The following is a 23492-nucleotide window of genomic DNA, read 5'->3' as shown; positions in this document are numbered from 1 at the left end:
GCATGGTGCAACATGTGTTGGATAATTCCAGAAGGAGCTTCGCAGTTAGTTCGCTGTAGCAGATCCCCGTCAGACAGTCCGCTCTGAATTATCCGGGACAGGTCTAATTGAACCGGGACAGGTCTAATCTAACCTGAAGACCGCTGAGACCAGACTTCTTTCAGCTTTCTTCGTTCATCAAACACCTTTAGTGTGATTTAACGCTGCTAAGGTTTAGATCAGTTTGGTTACCGTGCTAGCTGAGGTGCTAAAATGTTGAGTGTTGCTAGAACCGTTTCAAGGACTCTCCCGACCGGCAGCTGTGCCCGGAACGTGTCCTCTCTGGTGAAGAAGGTGAGCTTTAACCATGTTTTTATGATTACTAATCCTAAATGTGATGTCTGGTGGTTCAGTCTAATGGGTATAATCAGTATTTAGATGTTTACAGGAGAGCTAGCTGTTAGCATAAGGCCGTGTTATTTAACCGTCATTTTCACTGTTAACCATCTAAATCCTCTCTACTGTTTATCTGACTGTGTAAAAAATTATTAACACCTGTGAAAAGTTCATTTCTGTCCTATTGTCATCCATGTTTGTCTCGTTAAATCACCGTGTTCTCGTCGACAATGCTACTAGATGCTGCGCTATGCTAGTATGCTAACCTTCGACTCCAGCCGGTCAAATATCCGGTTAAAACGCTCTGATTAGAGTTAAAACTACAGCTACATCAGTGTTTAGTGTTCTTATGCCATTTAGTGTGTTTTATTGACAGTTTAATGGTGTTTAATGGTGACAGGAGGTCTGGATTTACAGTAGACCAGTGACCTTCATCAGCTCTGACATCTCCATCTAAACTTTAGTTCACATTCACGATCTATGATAGATTCAATCTGATGGTAATAACATCTATGATAGATTCAATCTGATGGTAATAACATCTACGATAGATTCAATCTGATGATAATAACATCTACGATAGATTCAGTCTGATGGTAATAACATCTACGATAGATTCAATCTGATGGTAATAACATCTACGATAGATTCAATCTGATGGTAATAACATCTACGATAGATTCAATCTGATGGTAATAACATCTACGATAGATTCAATCTGATGGTAATAACATCTACGATAGATTCAATCTGATGGTAATAACATCACCGATAGATTCAATCTGATGGTAATAACATCTACGATAGATTCAATCTGATGGTAATAACATCTACGATAGATTCAATCTGATGGTAATAACATCTAAGTTAGATTCAGTCTGATGGTAATAACATCTACTTTAGATTGAATCTGATGGTAATAACATCTACAATAGATTCAATCTGATGGTAATTACATCTACGATAGATTCAGTCTGATGGTAATAACATCTAAGTTAGATTCAGTCTGATGGTAATAACATCTACGATAGATTCAATCTGATGGTAATAACATCTAAGTTAGATTCAATCTGATGGTGATAACATCTACGATAGATTCAATCTGATGGTAATAACATCTACGATAGATTCAGTCTGATGGTAATAACATCAACGATAGATTCAGTCTGATGGTAATAACATCTACGATAGATTCAATCTGATGGTAATAACATCTACGATAGATTCAATCTGATGGTAATAACATCTAAGTTAGATTCAATCTGATGGTAATAACATCTACGATAGATTCAATCTGATGGTAATAACATCTACGATAGATTCAATCTGATGGTAATAACATCTACGATAGATTCAATCTGATGGTAATAACATCTACGATAGATTCAGTCTGATGGTAATAACATCTATGATAGATTCAATCTGATGGTAATAACATCTACGATAGATTCAATCTGATGGTAATAACATCTACGATAGATTCAATCTGATGGTAATAACATCTAAGTTAGATTCAATCTGATGGTAATAACATCTACGATAGATTCAGTCTGATGGTATAACATCTACGATAGATTCAATCTGATGGTAATAACATCTATGATAGATTCAATCTGATGGTAATAACATCTACGATAGATTCAATCTGATGATAATAACATCTACGATAGATTCAGTCTGATGGTTAAAACATCTACGATAGATTCAGTCTGATGGTAATAACATCTATGATAGATTCAATCTGATGGTAATAACATCTACGATAGATTCAGTCTGATGGTATAACATCTACGATAGATTCAATCTGATGGTAATAGCATCTATGATAGATTCAATCTGATGGTAATAACATCTACGATAGATTCAATCTGATGATAATAACATCTACGATAGATTCAGTCTGATGGTAATAACATCTATGATAGATTCAGTCTGATGGTAATAACATCTACAATAGATTCAATCTGATGGTAATAACATCTACGATAGATTCAGTCTGATGGTATAACATCTACGATAGATTCAATCTGATGGTAATAGCATCTATGATAGATTCAATCTGATGGTAATAACATCTACGATAGATTCAGTCTGATGGTAATAACATCTAAGTTAGATTCAATCTGATGGTAATAACATCTACGATAGATTCAGTCTGATGGTATAACATCTACGATAGATTCAATCTGATGGTAATAACATCTATGATAGATTCAATCTGATGGTAATAACATCTACGATAGATTCAATCTGATGATAATAACATCTACGATAGATTCAGTCTGATGGTAATAACATCTATGATAGATTCAATCTGATGGTAATAACATCTACGATAGATTCAATCTGATGGTAATAACATCTATGATAGATTCAGTCTGATGGTAATAACATCTACGATAGATTCAATCTGATGGTAATAACATCTACGATAGATTCAATCTGATGGTAATAACATCTACGATAGATTCAATCTGATGGTAATAACATATACGATAGATTCAATCTGATGGTAATAACATCTACGATAGATTTAATCTGATGGTAATAACATCTATGATAGATTCAATCTGATGGTAATAACATCTACGATAGATTCAATCTGATGGTAATAACATCTACGATAGATTCAATCTGATGGTATAACATCTACGATAGATTCAATCTGATGGTAATAACATCTACGATAGATTTAATCTGATGGTAATAACATCTATGATAGATTCAATCTGATGGTAATACCATCTACGATAGATTCAATCTGATGGTAATAACATCTACGATAGATTTAATCTGATGGTAATAACATCTACGATAGATTCAATCTGATGGTAATTACCTCTACAACTGTTTAAATCTGATGGTAATTATCTCTACGACTGTTGAAATTATAAATGTAATTACCATCAGATTTTAAGTGTCATAGCCTGATAAAATATGATAAAAAAGGGTGCAATTAATTGCATTTACTACAAATGTTATGGGATTAATTGTGATTAAAAATGTAGGGTAAGTGTACCTGTTTAAGCCCACCAAAATCTAAGTTGACGTATTTTTCTCAGATACTTAGAGTGTTTATAAACATGATCATTTGTTAAAATTAAGAATTAATCTCTCATTTGAAAGTAGATTTCTTTACTTATGCATATTTTAAAGAACAAATTAAAGAAATCATATGAATAAAGTCAAAAGTCTGGCATGGGCTTCATTGGTACCGAAGCACCATTTTAGCCCACGTGTGTTCCAAATAAGCCCACAACCACATTTATTGACAGAAATATAAAAATTTATTATATTTTTCAGGTAGTAAACACATATTCATTCAGTAACATGTTATACATGTTAGGGGTGCACGATAACTATCGGGCCGATAACAGGAAATTATTACGTCATTCTTATCGATCCAATATCATTACGACAAGCCCTGATAACATATATATTTATGTCAGCACGGCAGTGCTGGCGTTTGTTTTCTTTCTCAGGAGACTACACATTCTGAAACAGCAGGTGGTGCCGCAGTACACGACCTGCTATTAAAGCACCAAAGAAGAAGAGAAAGTAGCAGCCCCTGTGCTAAAATGCTAACAACACGGTGGCGTTATTCAGTATTGACGGGGAGGATAACACGACCGTGTGTGTAGAATTTGCCCTGCAAAGGTCGCAAAGAGTAGAAAGAAGTCCTCGATGGATCTTACAAGTCACTGATAGTCATCATCCTAATGACGTTAAAACGAAGCGGCAGCAGCCACTAGCCTCAGCGGGCATTAGCAGGCGTTGAAAACTGCAGAAAGTTTGCCAGAGCCAAAAGGCCCAACGCTATAATAACAAAATCAGTCTGACAGTCTCCTGATCCATCGCTGCTTTCATAGACGTAGACCTGCCTGCTCTGTTTGACGTGGTTTCATTCAGTCTGATCCACGTTAGGAACAGAAGTTAGCCACAGACCATGGAGGACTTCACATTCCTAACCTATCTCTGATATGACTGATGGCAGTGCATATTTTAAACCTTTATGTCAAACATCAGCTCTATTTAATCCTGGCTTGAGCAAAAAAATAAAATAAAATAAACGACCCCCAAATATCCATTTGTTGAACATAACAGCCTGTTATCATTTGGTTTTATGGGGAAAACCTATGTCTGTTTGTGTCTGCTGTACTTGGTACGCAAATGTTTAACTAAGAAAAGTGAACTATAATAACAGTTATAAAGTCAGAATAGTTCTTTGTTTTTTGAAAAACATGAGTGATATTAGTTAAAATGAGTTATAAATGTCTTTGCTCACTGCATATTAACCCCTTCTTACCCCCAGATGTGCATAAACATCAAATAAACTTCTTTTGTTAAATCAACAATTGAAACAAATATATCGGTTATTATCGGTTATCGGCCATCAGGAGTAGGAAATTATCGGTTATCGGTATCGGTTCAGAAAAATAGCTATGGTGCATGGCGAATACAGGTTAAACACAGTTTATTTTTTGAACTTGGATTTAATGTTTGGCTTGTAAAAATGGACCGCCACAAACATGACTAAGTAGGCCTAAAACTAATTTTCATTGGCTTCAGTATTTAACAATTCATTGAACATTTTATTTAATATTTACAAAATTTGATTCAATATTGACAAAATAAAAACATTTATTTGTTGTTAAAAGTATTAAATGACATTACAGTGCATCAACAATATCTTATTGAACTTGGATTTAATGTTTGGCTGTAACAATGATGATTTTAGGACAGTTGCTGTAATTCTTCCTTTTAGTTGGCATTTTTCTCACTGTTAACAAATTATTATGCAAAATTAACTGACATAATTCTTCTGGGCAGTGTGTGATCTGTGATGTACTCGTGTTAATGAAGTTAGTATAACAACATCCAACACAGGATTACAGCGAAAGCTATCAAACCTCAAAATGTCATTATTTCCTGCTGAAACACATCAGATGGGCTTAGATGGTTCTGCAGAGACTACCAGGGGAATAAAGATGAAACAACTGTGCAAAGAAATGCCTGTAGCCCATAAAACTTGCCATCACAGTTGTCCCTCTTTTGCCAAACCTTCTGAATCATCAAGCAATTCTTGTTCAAAGCTAGCTTACGCTAGCTGTTTTTGGGCCACTGTACCATTTAAGCCCACCTTGGAAAAAAGACATTTTTTGAAAATATTTCACCCACCCAAACCCTTTTTTGTGTCTTAATTTGAAGATTTATGTAAAATGAACCAGAAAACACTTAGTTTGTGTACTTATCATGTTTAATCCTTCAGCAGTGGATCTATCAGTACGGCTACATGTACTGACTAGTGATTAGCTCGCTACGCTAGCTAGCATGACTCATCTTTTCACATGAAGCTAAATAGTAAGAAATGACAAAAAACGACTAGTTTATACACAAAAAACAAATCAATAATCTCTCAAATTACATAATATGAATGTACTTAACAAGTCAGTGGCTGAAAATAGTTGAAAAGAGTTTTTTTCTGAGGGTCCCAAAACACCAAAGTTTTGGGGCGACTTTATCTGAGCCTCCTTGAGACTGCACGAATGTAGGCGGGCCTTATTCAGTATCCACAAATGTGATTGGTGTCAAACAAAAACTGACATATAATTAAGAAATTGTGTGATTGTGTAAAATAATGTTAGACAGGCCCCTCTTTTTTAAATTGACTTCAAAGTTGCACGTGGGCTTAATGGGCACGCTTACCCATCTTTTTTCAGCCCTGGTTCTGATGTGTCAGTGTGAGAGAGATTGTAGGTCATTTTTGATGGATTTTTTCCTCTTTTTAAAACCATGCAGGTTCTTTTCTCAGTCTTGATGCTCCACTACTACAGCATCACTCTTTAGCATGATGGAGGTGTTTTAAAACATGCCTAAATGTTAGTTCTACAGTACATCCGGAAAGTATTCACAGCGCTTCACTTTTTCCACATTTTGTTACAGCCTCATTCCAACATGGAATAAATTCATTTTTTCCTCAAAATTCTACACATGACACCCCATTATGACAATGTGAAAAAAGTTTTTTTTTAATTTTTGCAATTTTTTTTATTAAATAAAAAACAGAGACATCGCATGTACATAAGTATTCACAGCCTTTGCTCAATACGTTGTTGATGCACATTTGGCAGCAATTTTAGCCTCAAGTCTTTCAGAGTGTGATGCCACAAGCTTGGCACACCTATCTTTGGGCAGTGTCACCCACTCCTCTTTGCAGCACCTCTCAGCTCCATCAGGTTGGATGGGGAGCGTCGGTGCACAGCCATTTTCAGATCCCCCAGAAATATTCTATGGGATTCAAGTCTGGGCTCTGGCTGGGCCACTCAAGGACATTCACAGAGCTGTCCTGAAGGACATTCACAGAGCTGTCCTGAAGGACATTCACAGAGCTGTCCTGAAGGACATTCACAGAGCTGTCCTGAAGGACATTCACAGAGCTGTCCTGAAGGACATTCACAGAGTTGTCCTGAAGCCACTCCTTTGACATCTTGGCTGTGTGCTTAGGGTTGTTGTCCTGCTGAAAGATGAACCGTTGCCCCAGTCTGAGGTCAGAAGCGCTCCGGGGCGGGTCTTCATCCAGGATGTCTCTGTACATTGCTGCATTCATCTTTCCCTCAATCCTGACTTGTCTCCCAGTTCCTGAAAAGCATCCCCACGGCATGATGCTGCCACCACCATGCTTCACTGTAGGGATGTTATTAGCCAGGTGATGAGTGGTGCCTGGTTTCCTCCAAACATGACGCCTGGCATTCATGCCAAAGAGTTCAATCTTCGTCTCATCAGACCAGAGAATTTAGTTTCTCCTGGTCTGAGAGTCCTTCAGGAGCCTTTTGGCCAACTCCAGGCATGCTGCCATGTGCCTTTTACTAAGGAGTGGCTTCCATCTGGCCATTCTACCATACAGGCCTGATTGGTGGATTGCTGCAGAGATGGTAGACCTTCTGGAAGGTTCTCCTCTCTCCACAGAGGACCGCTGGAGCTCTGACAGAGTGACCATCGGGTTCTTGGTCTCCTCCCTGACACTCTGAACTTCTTCCATTTACAGATGATGGAGGCCACGGTGCTCACCAGGACCTTCAGAGCAGGAGAAATTTTTCTGTACCCTTTCCCAGATTTGTGCCTCCAGACAATCCTGTCTCAGAGGTCTACAGACAATTCCTTTGACTTCATGCTTGGTTTGTGCTCTGACATGCACTGTCACCTGTGGGACCTTATATAGACAGGTGTGTGCCTCTCCAAATCATGTCCAATCAACTGAATTTACCACAGGTGGACTCCAGTTAAGCTGTAGGAACATTAAAGGATGATCAGTGGAAACAGGAAGAACCTGAGCTCAATTTAGAGCGTCGTGGCAAAGGCTGTGAATACTTATGTACGTGTGATGTCTCAGTTTTTTATTTTTAAAAAATTTGCAAAAATTAAAAAAAAAACTTTTTCACATTGTCATAATGGGGTGTTGTGTGTAGAATTTTGAGGGAAAAAATGAATTTATTCCATGTTGGAATGAGGCTGTCACATAACAAAATGTGGAAAAAGTGAAGTGCTGTGAATGCTCTCCGGATGTACTGTATGTAGGGATGCTCAGTATTAGATTTTTGACAATGTGCTTTTATATCCAGACTGATTTTGGTTCAAATATTTATTAGGGGTGCACCGATTGCAATTTTCTGGCCAATCACCGATCTTTAAAAAGCCTGACCTGCCGATTCCGATTTTGGCCGATACCAATTTTTTTTATAACTGACAGCATACACCTTCAATGTTTCAATCTTATTTTATTGAATAACATGGAGCAATACCCGTGAAACAATACAAACTTGTTGTTTTAACTTCACATGAGGTAGTTCTCTCAAATATAAATGAGAAGTTTAAAGCATTGCTGTCCAAACTACTAAATTATGTCACTTCCTTTAGTCTTTCATTTTTCACATTTCGGTAGGTAGAGGCATATGAAACCAATCTTATCCACAGATCTTATTTACAAGGATCGGCCGATCACCGATCTCCTAAAATTAAGGAAATCGGCACCGATACCAATTTTGGACGATCGATTGGTGCACCCCTAATATTTATTAGTTCACACGTGCGCACATTATTTCACGATATTTTCACTCCTTTATTAAAGAACAGAACACCAGGTGTCCCTGACAGCTGAGCCAATCAGAGCTGAGAGAGAAAGAAGACAGTCTGGTAGTGGTGGAATGTTCTAGGCTTCATTCTAAATGTTCAGGGCTCACAGCGGGGCCCCTGGAGTCTGTGGAGTCCTAAAACCCACCTATACCTGATGGTACAGTTGTAGATGTGACCGATATTTGAGGCTGATCCATGATTTATACTGCTGATGTTACAAATCATACATTCCTATTAGAATGGTTCTGATGACGACTTAAAAGATGTATGAAAAAGCTCAATAAGCTTGGTTCTCTTTGATTTCATGAGACTAACAGGTCTGATCTAAATCCTGGTTCTGGTGCTGTAACAGGTCTGATCTAAATCCTGGTTCTGGTGCTGTAACAGGTCTGATCTAAATCCTGGTTCTGGTGCTGTAACAGGTCTGATCTAAATCCTGGTTCTGGTGCTGTAACAGGTCTGATCTAAATCCTGGATCTGGTGTGTTCACAGGCATGTTGGAGTGGGTTCCATCCAGACTCTCTCAGAGTTCTGTCCAGGAGGGACTATGCGTGAGTATCAGAGACCGTCACTAACTGTGCAGTTTAAACTCAGCATTAATTAGCATTAACTGGCATTAATTAGCCTCATCAATGATCCCAACCTTCATCAATACACCAAGAACTCACGTTTTTATATCAGTGAATCACTAAGAGCCTGACACAGATGTCTCCAGCAGTCTGCTCTGACCTGTAGGGTTCCTCTGACTGCTGTCACTCTCTCTAGTGTGTTCTATCTCTGACATCAGTCTGGTGTGTTGTAGGTCTGAAGCGGTCAAAGGTGCCGTCATCGGCATCGACCTGGGAACCACAAACTCCTGTGTGGCGGTCATGGAGGGCAAGCAGGCCAAGGTGAGTGAGAATGTACCGTATGTAGATCTCTGGTCCGGATAAATGTTCCTGTGTAGTTCTAAGGGTGTCAGGGTCCCTGGTCTAACGGACGTTCCTGTAGTAACAGGTTCCCTGGTCTAAAGGATGTTGATTATGATGTTGATGTCTTTAATATAGGTCGTTTCCACCAAGCAGTTCGGTTCAGTTAGGTGTGGGACGGCACGCTTTTTTTGTCGTTTCCATAGAGAAAGGGTCCCAAAAAAGCGAACTGCACCGTCCCACTTTTCGGCACCCTTCTGTAGGGGTGCCAGTCTTACCTCCCCGTACCAAAAAGGCGGAGCTACACACAACAATAGGGGCTGCACTGACGTCACGTCAGCGTGTGACTCAGCTGCTCACCTCCGGGCTTCAAAGACAGAAGTCTGCTGTGAGAAGCGAGCGAAAACGGGAGATAAATGTACCAATGTCTGCCTAAATGGGAAAAATTTGGACTCAACGGAGATCCAAACTGTTTCCTAGTCTGTGGATGTTGGTATCTGACCACAAATCCAGTTTCCTGACGTTAATCTGGATGATTTTAAGAACACAAAGCAGAGCCTGAAGGCTCACATCAGCCTGATCCATCAGTGATGGATGAGAAACTAAATTAATGCTGAAGTTTAGTGAATACGAAGCCTTAGAACAGTTCATTCTCCTCTCTAACTAGTTATTAATCTACGTCTTACGTTAGGTAACCTGTGAAAACATCGCTCTGTGGTTGTTGGACGTGTTTGTAAAACTTCAGGCTGCAGACTATTTTAAAACCAGATCAGCGCACCCCGGATTTCTGACTTAATCTAGCTTGATTTTAACACCAGCTCAACTTTAACTTTATTTTTAATGCAGTGAGTTCTCACAGTACAGCTCTAAACTTTCATGTTTTGTGGTATAAACTGTTCTAGACTAGATATATTCACATATTAACGCAGCGTTACGACTCAAACCGTCTCTGTTCACGTATTCATCAGCTGAGGATCTGTACTGACAGCTGTTAACATTAAGATGTAGTTATTTTTTTTTAAAGCACTTTCAGCTGAAATAAAGCTGTTTACTGCTTATTCCTACTGATTTCTGCCACTCATCCTTTCTATAACTCTGCTGCTGGAACAGCTGACTCGCGCTGTCTTTGACTTTACCTGCATGCTTTCACAGCCCCGCCCACCCAAGTGAGAGCACGGGTGTCTGTGGAAACGCAAACTACTTTGGGGTTTAGCGTACCAAACCATACCAAACCAAACTGAATCAAACCGGACCCCCTGATGGAAACACGGCTTTAGCGTTGCCTTTTGGCTCTGACGAACTTTCTCCAGTTTCCAGTGCCTGCTTCATCAGCACTCTGCCTCATCTTAACCTTTGGCATGGTCTTAATGCTTGCGGCTAATGCTAGTTGCTACTGCCGCTTCGTTTTAACGTCGTTAGGATGAAGCCGTTTTAGTGACTTATAAGAACAATTGTGTGAGAGTAGAGAATTCGAGGACTGTTTTCCACTCTTCAGGAGCTTTGCGGAGTAAATTTTGCAAACACTGCCGTGTTATCCTCCCCGTATATACTGAAAAAACTCCACCGGTACGGCTGAGGCTGCATCTTTCTTCTTCTCTGGTGGTTAACACAGGGTCTCATACTGCGGCACCACCTACTGTTTGGGAATGTGTAGTCTCGTGAGAAAGAAAATAAACACCTTTACTATCGGTGGATTTCATCGATTAATATTTCATTATCGGGATAATTAAAATATGTAAAATATATGCGTTATCGGCCGATAATTTATCGGTACCGATAATTATCGTGCGTCCCTAGGATTAAGAGAGCAGATGCTAAAATGCCATTACAAAGCAGCAAACAGGTATTTGAAGCTGCTGGTGCCTCTGGAGTCCCACCAACCTCAAGGTGTAGGATCCTCCAGAGGCTTGCAGTCGTGTATAAACCTACTATTCAGCCCCCCCTAACCAATGCTCACAAGCAGAAACGGTTGCAGTGGGCCCAGAAATACATGAAGACTCATTTTCAAACAGTCTTGTTGACTGATGAGTGCCGTGCAACCCTGGATGGTCCAGATGGAGGAGTAGTGGATGGTTGGTGGATGGCCACCATGTCCCAACAAGACTGTGATGTCAGCAAGGAGGGGGCGGAGTCATGTTCTGGGCCGGATTCATGAGGAGAGAGCTGATAGGCCCCTTTAGGGTCCCTGAAGGTGTGAAAATGACCTCGGCAAAGTATCTAGAGTTTCTGACTGACCACTTTCTTCCATGGTACAAAAAGAAGAACCGTGCCTTCTGTAGCAAAATGATCTTCATGCGTGACAATGCTCCATCTCATGCTGCAGAGAATCCCTCTGTGTCATTGGCTGCTATGGGCATAAAAGGAGAGAAACTCATGGTGTGGCCCCCATCCTCCCCTGACCTTTAACCCTACTGAGAACCTTTGGAGCATCCTCAAGCTAAAGATCTATGAGGGTGGGAGGCAGTTCACATCAGAACAGCAGCTCTGGGAGGATATTCTGACATCCTGCAAAGAAATTCAAGCAGAAACTCTCCAAACACTCACAAGTTCAATGAATGAAGAATAGTGAAGGTGATATCAGAGAAGGGCTCCTATGTTAACATGGAACTGGGCCTGTTCAGATGTTTTTGATTGAAATAGCTTTGATTTCAGTAAATATTTGCTGCAGATTCAACAAATGACCATTTTCACTTCTTTACCACCTATAAAATGTTATGAAACTCAGTTGTGCTTAATAATATGGAACAGTGCATTCAGAGGTTTTTACTTAAAAAAAAAAAAAGGTTATCATTATGAAGTTTGTTCAAAAACATTTGAATTATGCTGTAACGGCTGATGACTTGAAAATATTCTGTCATTTGCATAATAATGTGGAACGCCGTGTATTTTGTGCTACAGGTTTTTGTTCTGTGCTACAAGTCAGCCTCTGCAGCACCAGTGCTATGGGCTAAAACGGTTAAAGTCCAGCTCTGCTGTGTGCTGAAATATGGTCAGGAATTTACCCTGGAACTTCACAACTCACAGACCTGGTTGATTCACGAGGGATTACAAACACAGGCATCCTCTGGGATTACTCTGGACTACCAGAGGTCCACAGTAATCCTGCATGAATAACCCTAACCCTGACCGACCCGTCTGTCTCTCAGGTGTTGGAGAATGCAGAGGGAGCCAGGACCACTCCTTCAGTCATCGCCTTCACAGCCGATGGCGAGCGTCTGGTGGGCATGCCCGCTAAACGCCAGGCTGTCACCAACCCCCAGAACACGCTGTATGCCACCAAGAGGCTGATTGGGCGCCGCTTTGATGACCCCGAGGTGCAGAAAGACCTGTGAGTGAATCTTTTCTGTCATCACTGTGAATGTTTCTAAACGGCTGAAAATACCAGAAATATTCCACAAATCTGTTTTTTTAAACTTTATTTTTCTGAAACAGGAAGAACGTCCCCTACAAGATCGTCCGTGCGTCTAACGGGGATGCCTGGGTGGAGGCTCATGGGAAAATGTACTCTCCAAGCCAGGCTGGAGCCTTCGTCCTGATGAAGATGAAGGAGACTGCAGGTGAGACTGGGTCTGGATCAGTGGTCCTTGTTAACCTGCTGAACTGTTCTCTCCTGTTCTTAAGGTGACCTGAGCTGGACGTACAAGCATTTCTCCTTATTAGCATAGGGAAACACCCCTGTTATGCCCATATAAGGACATGAGACTGCAGGGCAGTGTGTTAACACTGTAGAGAAAGAAGATATCAGTTAAATAGATGATTAAACACAGTAAAAAATCCTTTCATAGTTCCTTAGTGGACATAGTCCAGGAAGCTTTACGCTTAAACAAGTGTCTCATGATTAAACTCCTGCACAAACATTAAGATTCATAATCAAACGTTTTATTGTTAAAATCTAACTGGATGTTTAGATTAGGCTTTATCCTATTAAATCATGTATTTGTGCACATTATTGAACATATAAAAGAGTTAAATTGATTTTAAAATGCAGTGAAATAGAATTGAATGTTGTGTCTTAATCTATCACAGCTAAGTCTAGGATGGCCACATACAGGATTTTAAATCTGATGTGAATCAAGATTTGCCTCCTCCTAAGATCCTGGGGTCCTCTCTGCAGTGTTCATTTCATCGACTTGAACTATTCCTCGACAGCCATTTTTCTATGACTAAAATTAGACTACCAAAAATAGATCTGTGATGACTAAAACTAGACTAACAAACATAGATCTGTGATGACTAAAACTAGACTAACAAACATAGATCTGTGATGACTAAAACTAGACTAGACTAACAAACATAGATCTGTGATGACTAAAACTAGACTAACAAACATAGATCTGTGATGACTAAAACTAGACTAACAAACATAGATCTGTGATGACTAAAACTAGACTAGACTAACAAACATAGATCTGTGATGACTAAAACTAGACTAACAAACATAGATCTGTGATGACTAAAACTAGACTGAGACTAACAAAAATAGATCTGTGATGACTAAAACTAGACTAACAAACATAGATCTGTGATGACTAAAACTAAACTAGACTAACAAACATAGATCTGTGATGACTAAAACTAGACTAACAAACATAGATCTGTGATGACTAAAACTAGACTAACAAACATAGATCTGTGATGACTAAAACTAAACTAGACTAACAAACATAGATCTGTGATGACTAAAACTAAACTAGACTAACAAACATAGATCTGTGATGACTAAAACTAAACTAGACTAACAAACATAGATCTGTGATGACTAAAACTAGACTAACAAACATAGATCTGTGATGACTAAAACTAGACTAACAAACATAGATCTGTGATGACTAAAACTAAACTAGACTAACAAACATAGATCTGTGATGACTAAAACTAGACTAACAAACATAGATCTGTGATGACTAAAACTAGACTAACAAACATAGATCTGTGATGACTAAAACTAGACTAACAAAAATAGATCTGTGATGACTAAAACTAGACTGAGACTAAAAAGGGTAGAAATGACTCAAATGTGACTTAAAACTAAAATGCATTTCATTTAAAGACTAAAACTAAAATCAACTGCCTCTCTGGAGTGAAGGCTCATCACCAACCATTATTTTTCTGAATAATCTTCAAGTGTCACCACGATTGTTTTACTGCCCAAAATCACATCATATCCTCCAGACCCTGAATCATACATATGAAGCCGGTTTGAGGTTTCTGATTCTGGGTCATAATGCCTCTAGGTGCGTAGAACCCGGCTGGTTCCCGGTCTGCTGATGGTCCTCCTTTCACACAAACATGATCTTCATCCCATCCTGAGTCTTTCCTCGTTTTGATTTTAGCTTCAGCTGTTAAACATTCAGGACAGGACGGGCTTATTGTGGAGGAGCACAGCAACTGTAGACCATGATGGTCAGATGCTTCTCTCTGACGCTTCTTAGCTAGCAACCAATCAGAGAGAAAAACACATTGGTGTCAGAATCTTCTTCTGTTTAATAAATGGAGCTCAAAGTTGCTGGATATTTTTTTGTTTTGTTTTTTTACATTTTTATAGAATTGTTGTCTAAGTGCCTTAAAATAGCTACACAACAACAGACTCTCTAGCTCCTGAAGACCAAACGTGTGAAAGTGACATTTCTGAACATAACCCGATGCATTCCTTTATGTTCAGACTTTTTTTGGAAAAAGAATATTTTACAGCTGATTTTAGGAAGCTGGCAGTTTTTGTGCTTAGGGATGGATGCGTTAGGATATAAAGGAACTCTGGAGGGTTTAGACCAGCTGGTTAAATCAGGACCAGGGTCAGTCTTGGTCCTTTCCCTCATGGCGTACCTCTGTGAAACGCTCTGATGATGGTTGGTTTGTGCTGCAGAGAACTACCTGGGGACTAAAGTGAAGAACGCCGTGGTGACCGTGCCAGCTTACTTCAACGACTCTCAGAGACAGGTATGCACACCTGTCCTTGGATTAGAATAAGACTATGGCTCCTTCCAGCATTCACACATGTGATATTTCTATACCTGTGACTCTCAGGCCACCAAAGATGCTGGTCAGATCGCCGGTCTGAACGTCCTGCGTGTCATCAACGAGCCGACGGCTGCTGCTCTGGCGTACGGCCTGGACAAAACCCAGGATAAGATGTGAGTGTGGCGTAGACCGTAAAAATGTCTGCAGGTTCTGTTCCTGAGCTAACGCCGCCTGTCTGCCTGCAGTATCGCTGTCTACGATCTGGGAGGAGGAACCTTCGATATCTCAGTCCTGGAGATCCAGAAAGGGGTTTTTGAGGTGAAGTCCACAAATGGAGACACCTTCCTGGGAGGAGAGGACTTTGACCAGCACCTCCTCCAACACATTGTCAAAGAGTTCAAGAGAGAGGTGAGGAGATTCGGCCTTTCCATGAGTCCTGATCCAGGTAGTCCTGGTCCAGGTAGTCCGGTCTGAAGTGGTCTCATCAGTGTTCTATTTCCCTCTGTTCAGTCTGGAGTTGATCTGACCAAAGACAACATGGAGACCACCTTACATCTGAGGGTTTGCAGACCACCTTAAATCTGAGGGTACACAGACCACCTTAAATCTGAGGGTACACAGACCACCTTAAATCTGAGGGTACGCAGACCACCTTAAATCTGAGGGTTTGCAGACCACCTTAAATCTGAGGGTACACAGACCACCTTAAATCTGAGGGTATGCAGACCACCTTAAATCTGAGGGTATGCAGACCACCTTAAATCTGAGGGTTTGCAGACCACTTTAAATCTGAGGGTACACAGACACCCTTACCAGACTGTAGAGTATCATGTCCAGAGTATCAGTATCAAGTCCAGACCTAGTCCAGGACCAGACTGTAGTACCAGTATCAATTCCAGACCCATTTCAGGACCAGACTGTAGTATCAGTATCATGTCCAGACCCAGTCCAGGACCAGACTGTAGTATCAGTATCAAGTCCAGACCTAGTCCAGGACCAGACTGTAGTATCAGTATCAAGTCCAGACACAGTCCAGGACCAGACTGTAGTATCAGTATCAAGTCCAGACCTAGTCCAGGACTAGACTTTAGTATCAGTATCAAGTCCAGACCTAGTCCAGGAGCACACTGTAGTATCAGTATCAAGTCCAGACCTAGTCCAGGACTAGACTGTAGTATCAGTATCAAGTCCAGACCTAGTCCAGGAGCACACTGTGGTATCAGTATCAAGTCCAGACCTAGTCCAGGACTAGACTGTAGTATCAGTATCAGGTCCAGACCTAGTCCAGGAGCACACTGTGGTATCAGTATCAAGTCCAGGCGTGGTCCAAGAGCAGACTGTATGTAGTATCAGTATCAGGTCCAGGCCTAGTCCTGGACCAGAAACCCTCACATAGCAGGGTTTCTGGTCCAGGTCCAGGTTCTTGTTGGTTCTTGGTAACAGCTGAATCAGAGGTGTCCCGTCCTCTCCTCCAGACCGACATCAACCTACCCTACCTGACCATGGACGCCTCTGGACCCAAACACCTGAACATGAAGCTGACCCGGTCTCAGTTTGAGGGCATCGTGGCCGATCTGATCCGCCGTACCGTGGCTCCCTGTCAGAAGGCCATGCAGGACGCCGAGGTGTCCAAGGGGGACATTGGAGAGGTTCTTCTGGTTGGAGGAATGTCCCGCATGCCAAAGGTACAGAAGACCCACCACAGAACCAGACTTGGTCCAGGGTAAGGGAGGCTGCAGCGCCCTCTGATGGCTGAGTAAACCGGTCTGTCTGCCAAGCCCCCTTAGAGCTCACCAAAAACCAAACACATCAGTCAGACATCTCTCTACTGTGTCTCCTTCCTCTCTAGCCTGTCTCCTTCCTCTCTGGTGTCTCCTTCCTCTCTAGCCTGTCTCCTTCCTCTCTAGTGCCTCCTTCCTCTCTACTGTGTCTCCTTCCTCTCTAGCCTGTCTCCTTCCTCTCTAGTGCCTCCTTCCTCTCTACTGTGTCTCCTTCCTCTCTAGCCTGTCTCCTTCCTCTCTAGTGCCTCCTTCCTCTCTACTGTGTCTCCCTCCTCTCTAGTGCCTCCTTCCTCTCTACTGTGTCTCCTTCCTCTCTAGCCTGTCTCCTTCCTCTCTGGTGTCTCCTTCCTCTCTAGCCTGTCTCCTTCCTCTCTAGTGCCTCCTTCCTCTCTACTGTGTCTCCTTCCTCTCTAGCCTGTCTCCTTCCTCTCTAGTGCCTCCTTCCTCTCTACTGTGTCTCCTTCCTCTCTAGCCTGTCTCCTTCCTCTCTAGTGCCTCCTTCCTCTCTACTGTGTCTCCCTCCTCTCTAGTGCCTCCTTCCTCTCTACTGTGTCTCCTTCCTCTCTAGCGTGTCTCCTTCCTCTCTGGTGTCTCTTTCGTCTCTAGCCTGTCTCCTTCCTCTCTAGTGCCTCCTTCCTCTCTACTGTGTCTCCTTCCTCTCTAGCGTGTCTCCTTCCTCTCTAGCGTGTCTCCTTCCTCTCTAGCGTGTCTCCTTCCTCTCTAGCCTGTCTCCTTCCTCTCTAGTACCTCCTTCCTCTCTACTGTGTCTCCTTCCTCTCTAGCCTGTCTCCTTCCTCTCTGGTGTCTCCTTCCTCTCTAGCCTGTCTCCTTCCTCTCTAGTGCCTCCTTCCTCTCTACTGTGTCTCCTTCCTCTCTAGCCTGTCTCCTTCCTCTCTAGTGCCTCCTTCCTCTCTACTGTGTCTCCCTCCTCTCTAGTGCCTCCTTCCTCTCTACTGTGTCTCCTTCCTCTCTAGCGTGTCTCCTTCCTCTCTGGTGTCTCTTTCGTCTCTAACCTGTCTCCTTCCTCTCTAGTGCCTCCTTCCTCTCTACTGTGTCTCCTTCCTCTCTAGCCTGTCTCCTTCCTCTCTAGTGCCTCCTTCCTCTCTACTGTGTCTCCCTCCTCTCTAGTGCCTCCTTCCTCTCTACTGTGTCTCCTTCCTCTCTAGCGTGTCTCCTTCCTCTCTAGTGTCTCTTTCCTCTCTAACCTGCCTGTCTCCTTCCTCTCTAGTGCCTCCTACCTCTCTACAGTGTCTCCTTCCTCTCTAGCGTGTCTCCTTCCTCTCTAGCGTGTCTCCTTCCTCTCTAGCGTGTCTCCTTCCTCTCTAGCCTGTCTCCTTCCTCTCTAGTACCTCCTTCCTCTCTACTGTGTCTCCTTCCTCTCTAGCCTGTCTCCTTCCTCTCTGGTGTCTCCTTCCTCTCTAGCCTGTCTCCTTCCTCTCTAGTGCCTCCTTCCTCTCTACTGTGTCTCCTTCCTCTCTAGCCTGTCTCCTTCCTCTCTAGTGCCTCCTTCCTCTCTACTGTGTCTCCCTCCTCTCTAGTGCCTCCTTCCTCTCTACTGTGTCTCCTTCCTCTCTAGCGTGTCTCCTTCCTCTCTGGTGTCTCTTTCGTCTCTAACCTGTCTCCTTCCTCTCTAGTGCCTCCTTCCTCTCTACTGTGTCTCCTTCCTCTCTAGCCTGTCTCCTTCCTCTCTAGTGCCTCCTTCCTCTCTACTGTGTCTCCCTCCTCTCTAGTGTGTCTCCTTCCTATCTAGTATGTCAAGTTTAACCCTCTGGGACTGTTTTAAAAGTCTTTTGGCGTGTAGACGAGTGTAGAGTCAAAGACTCGCATTAACTTGTCCACTTCTCCTCAGGTCCAGCAGACGGTCCAGGATCTGTTCGGCCGGGCTCCCAGTAAATCTGTGAATCCTGACGAGGCCGTTGCCATAGGAGCAGCCATTCAGGGCGGAGTTCTGGCTGGTGATGTCACTGATGTCCTGCTGTTGGATGTGACCCCGCTGTCCCTGGGTATCGAGACTCTGGGAGGAGTCTTCACTAAACTGATCAACAGGAACACGACCATCCCCACCAAGAAGGGCCAGGTAGGGTAGACTCCTCCCCCTCTGACCACGGCAGAGGTTCCCTCTGATGCTGATGATGACTAACGGCCTTTTCTTCCTCCAGGTGTTCTCCACAGCTGCTGACGGGCAGACTCAGGTGGAGATCAAGGTGTGTCAGGGTGAGAGAGAGATGGCGGCAGACAACAAGGTCCTGGGTCAGTTCACTCTGGTGGGAATCCCCCCCGCCCCCCGTGGCGTTCCTCAGATCGAGGTCACCTTTGACATCGACGCCAACGGCATCGTCCACGTCTCTGCCAAGGACAAGGGCACGGGCCGAGAACAGCAGAGTACGTCTGGGCGGGGCTGCTCCATGATGGCAGAAACAATGATCAGTGTTTCCTGATTGGAATCAGGATGATTAAAAACATTTATTCAGTTATTTCATGAACACGCCTCCTCTTCCTGTCACTGATCAATAGATCCATCAGCTGATCACTTCCTCTTCCTGTCACTGATCAATAGATCCATCAGCTGATGCTCTTCTCTCTCTCCGTAGTTGTGATCCAGTCCTCAGGAGGCCTCAGTAAAGACGACATCGAGAACATGGTGAAGAACGCTGAGAAGTATGCCGAGGAGGACAGGAGGAGAAAGGTGAGGCCAGAACCAGAACCAGGGACTCTGTGGGCAGGCTTTCTGTGGTTTCGTCTCTGTCTCTCTCTGAACTCCACATTTTTGTCCACAGGACCGCGTGGAGGCCGTCAACATGGCCGAGGGCATCATCCACGATACAGAGTCCAAGATGGAAGAGTTCAAGGACCAGCTTCCTGCTGACGAGGTAAAACCTCCCTGATCCTTCAGAGATCTGCAATCTGTTTATAGGATGGTTCAGACCGTCTCAGATGTTTCAGCCTGGTCCTCCTGCATCCATGTGGTTTAGAGGGTTGTTTGGTACAGAGCCGAGGCTGCAGCGCCCCCTTCTGCCTCAGACCTGAACTTCAGCTCAGATTAAACCAAACTCTCAGCCACAGACAGACAGCTACTCTGAGAGAGACAGCAGTGATTCATGAGCTTCTGTGAACAAGTGAAAACACCAGGGCCCAGTCAGGAGGCGGTCCTCCACTGATTTCTCATTTGAAAGAGGTCATCTCTGAGCTCTGTCCTCCTAGGAAGGTTCCTAGTCAAACCAGTGCTCCACGCATTTACTAAACGGTTTACTCCTGGTTTCATTATCAGCACCGTTAGGACTGTAGACTCCTAAGGAGTGGCGCTGACGAAAAGTGGAACCATTCCCCCGCGGTGGTCTGTTCTGTTCAGAGCTTACTCTTTAGATGAAAACAGGTTTTTGAGGTTCAGCTTTTATACCAGAATTAACAGTGAGTTTAGTGTCACTGCAGCTCTGTCAGACCTGGGTAATGGTCCAGGGTTTAGTCCTGGTTCAGACAGTCTGTGCTAACCTCCCCTCTCTCTGATCTCAGTGCACCAAGCTGAAGGAGTGGAAGAGTTCAATGATCCTTCAGAGATCTTCGAAATGGCTTACAAGGATGGTTCAGACCGCTAAGATGTTTCTCTGGTCCTCCTGCATCCATGTGGTTGAGGTTTTGTTCCTGGTTTAGAACCGTCCTTTCTCACCTGCACTACTGTTTTCTTCCTGCAGATGGCAGCAGAGCGAGAAGGCAGCAGCAGCAGCTCGGGTTCATCAGAGGGAGAGAAGAAGGAGGGTCAGCAGTAAACCTTTGCACTTTGTGTCACTGGGTTTCCATGACAACAGAGGACTGTTGGACTGGGGCGGGGACTAAGGGCAGGGAGGGCGTGGCAGTTTGGAGTGACTAACTGGACCCTGGTCATTCTCAGCGTGGTAAATTATTCTACTGTGTTTTGGCAGTAAAACCCTCTAGTTCATGTTAATGTGCTCCTGTGATATCCTGTTTATCTGACTCAGCTGATCAGAGTTCATGTTTTTGTCTCATGTTTTTTTTTTTCTGTTTGACTGGAACAGTCCGGATTGTTCCTGCAGAGCGAAAGTTCAGACGCTCATGTAAACCGTCTCTATGTTAGCTCACAGTCTCGTAGTTCATGAAGTATTTAACGTCAGAGGTCCAGGTCAGTCTGACTCTAAACACTGATGCAGAATCACAGAGTTTATTATTTCATCAGTTTCACTCTTGTGTAAAAACATCTGCAGCTAAAATGAGAAAGTGGAATCTGTTCAGAAGATGAAAACACAGCATACCAGAATTAACAGTGAGTTTAGTGTCACTGCAGCTCTGTCAGACCTGGGTAATGGTCCAGGGTTTAGTCCTGGTTCAGACAGTCTGTGCTAACCTCCCCTCTCTCTGATCTCAGTGCACCAAGCTGAAGGAGGAGATCTCAAAGGTTCGGGATCTTCTGGCCAACAAAGACTCTGAGACAGGCGAGAACATCAAACAGGCGGCCAGCACACTGCAGCAGGCGTCGCTTAAGCTCTTCGAAATGGCTTACAAGAAGGTAAGAACCGCTAAGATCCTCTCTGTATCTACACTGTTACTGGTTGAGGTTTTGTTCCTGGTTTAGAACCGTCCTTTCTCACCTGCACTACTGTTTTCTTCCTGCAGATGGCAGCAGAGCGAGAAGGCAGCAGCAGCAGCTCGGGTTCATCAGAGGGAGAGAAGAAGGAGGGTCAGCAGTAAACCTTTGCACTTTGTGTCACTGGGTTTCCATGACAACAGAGGACTGTTGGACTGGGGCGGGGACTAAGGGCAGGGAGGGCGTGGCAGTTTGGAGTGACTAACTGGACCCTGGTCATTCTCAGCGTGGTAAATTATTCTACTGTGTTTTGGCAGTAAAACCCTCTAGTTCATGTTAATGTGCTCCTGTGATATCCTGTTTATCTGACTCAGCTGATCAGAGTTCATGTTTTTGTCTCATGTTTTTTTTTTTCTGTTTGACTGGAACAGTCCGGATTGTTCCTGCAGAGCGAAAGTTCAGACGCTCATGTAAACCGTCTCTATGTTAGCTCACAGTCTCGTAGTTCATGAAGTATTTAACGTCAGAGGTCCAGGTCAGTCTGACTCTAAACACTGATGCAGAATCACAGAGTTTATTATTTCATCAGTTTCACTCTTGTGTAAAAAAACATCTGCAGCTCTAGAACAGAGATCTGGTCCTGTCCAGAAGTCCTCTGGAGTTTAAAGCGTTGGTCCAGAGGACTTCAGGAGTCGGCCTTTACTGATAATAAGAAAAACTATAATAAATGAATAAAATAATGTCTGTGTGAATGTGAGGATGAGGCCAAGCTTCAGGGAGTCTGCTTAGAACGACGCGGGTTCATACCAGGTGATCGTGGACGTTTGAAGCTGTACAGCAGAAGACGAGGCCTTAGTCCGTTAGTGATTCAGACAGCAGGAGCCGCTCTCTCTCTCTCTCTGTGATTGTTGCTGCATGGAGGTCTGATCCAGATCCTGGTCTGAGGTCCAGACTGAACTGAAATAAAGAGGAAGGGTTTTTTTCTAAAGGGGCAAGATTATATTAGTGGAGTGAAAATGGAGGTCATGATTAGTGTTTGTCTTTTTCTAATAAAAAATCTGAAATGTGATCAAAGTTTGTGCTTTTCTTTCATCCTGTGATCAAATTAAAATAAACTGATGAATTTATAAATCTCTGCTGACAGAGAAGTGTGGAAATATCCCAGCAGCCCTTTAACAGAAATATTTAACACTAAAATATTTAACCCAGAAATATTTAACACTAAAATATTTAACCCTAAAATATTTAACACTAAAATATTTAACCCTAAAATATTTAACCCAGAAATATTTAACCTAGAAATAACTTAACCCAGAAATATTAAACATTGAAATATTTAACCCATAAATATTTAACCCTAAAATATTTAACCCTAAAATATTAAACCCTTAAAAATTTACACCTGAAATATTTAACCCTAAAATATTTAACCCTAAAATATTTAACCTAGAAATAACTTAACCCAGAAATATTTAATACTGAAATATTTAACCTAGAAATATTTAACCCTAAAATTTTTAACCCTTAAAAATTTACACCTGAAATATTTAACCCAGACGCATTAAACCGTGAAATATTTACCTCCAGATTATTTAACCCTAACATTTTAACCCTAAAATATTTAATCCTGACATATGTGACTCTAGAATATTTAACACTAAAATATTTAACCCTAAAATATTTAACCCAGAAATATTTAACCTAGAAATAACTTAACCCAGAAATATTAAACATTGAAATATTTAACCCATAAATATTTAACCCTAAAATATTTAACCCTAAAATATTAAACCCAGAAATATT

The 23492-nt window shown here is 42.4% G+C and overlaps 1 protein-coding gene across 1 annotated transcript; it reads left to right on the top strand.

The window, feature by feature from the left end:
• The first annotated feature begins 16 nt into the window (after nt 1-16).
• Nucleotides 17-22758, top strand: hspa9 (heat shock protein 9). Its single transcript, XM_041782433.1, has 16 exons — nt 17-333; nt 8998-9056; nt 9308-9395; nt 12560-12741; nt 12846-12970; nt 15277-15350; nt 15438-15544; nt 15617-15779; nt 15882-15932; nt 16655-17056; nt 19002-19229; nt 19312-19534; nt 19744-19838; nt 19930-20022; nt 21531-21671; nt 21779-22758. The coding sequence occupies exons 1-16, from the start codon at nt 253-255 to the stop codon at nt 21851-21853; spliced, it is 2187 nt and encodes a 728-aa protein (XP_041638367.1). The 5' UTR covers nt 17-252; the 3' UTR covers nt 21854-22758.
• The last annotated feature ends 734 nt before the right edge of the window (nt 22759-23492 follow it).

This window comes from Cheilinus undulatus, unplaced genomic scaffold, assembly GCF_018320785.1.
Source record: "Cheilinus undulatus unplaced genomic scaffold, ASM1832078v1 Contig13, whole genome shotgun sequence".
In the NCBI taxonomy this organism is placed as follows: domain Eukaryota; kingdom Metazoa; phylum Chordata; class Actinopteri; order Labriformes; family Labridae; genus Cheilinus; species Cheilinus undulatus.
This window is presented reverse-complemented; position numbering and strand designations above follow the sequence as displayed.

What these genes read in the sequence shown, in the direction of transcription:
- hspa9 (XM_041782433.1), top strand. Translation starts at nt 253, where the DNA reads ATGTTGAGTGTTGCTAGAACCGTTTCAAGGACTCTCCCGACCGGCAGC. An exon ending in CTGTCCAGGAGGGACTATGC is followed by an intron (nt 9,057 to 9,307) that starts GTGAGTATCAGA and finishes GGTGTGTTGTAG; the next exon opens with GTCTGAAGCGGTCAAAGGTG. An exon ending in TCGAAATGGCTTACAAGAAG is followed by an intron (nt 21,672 to 21,778) that starts GTAAGAACCGCT and finishes TTCTTCCTGCAG; the next exon opens with ATGGCAGCAGAGCGAGAAGG.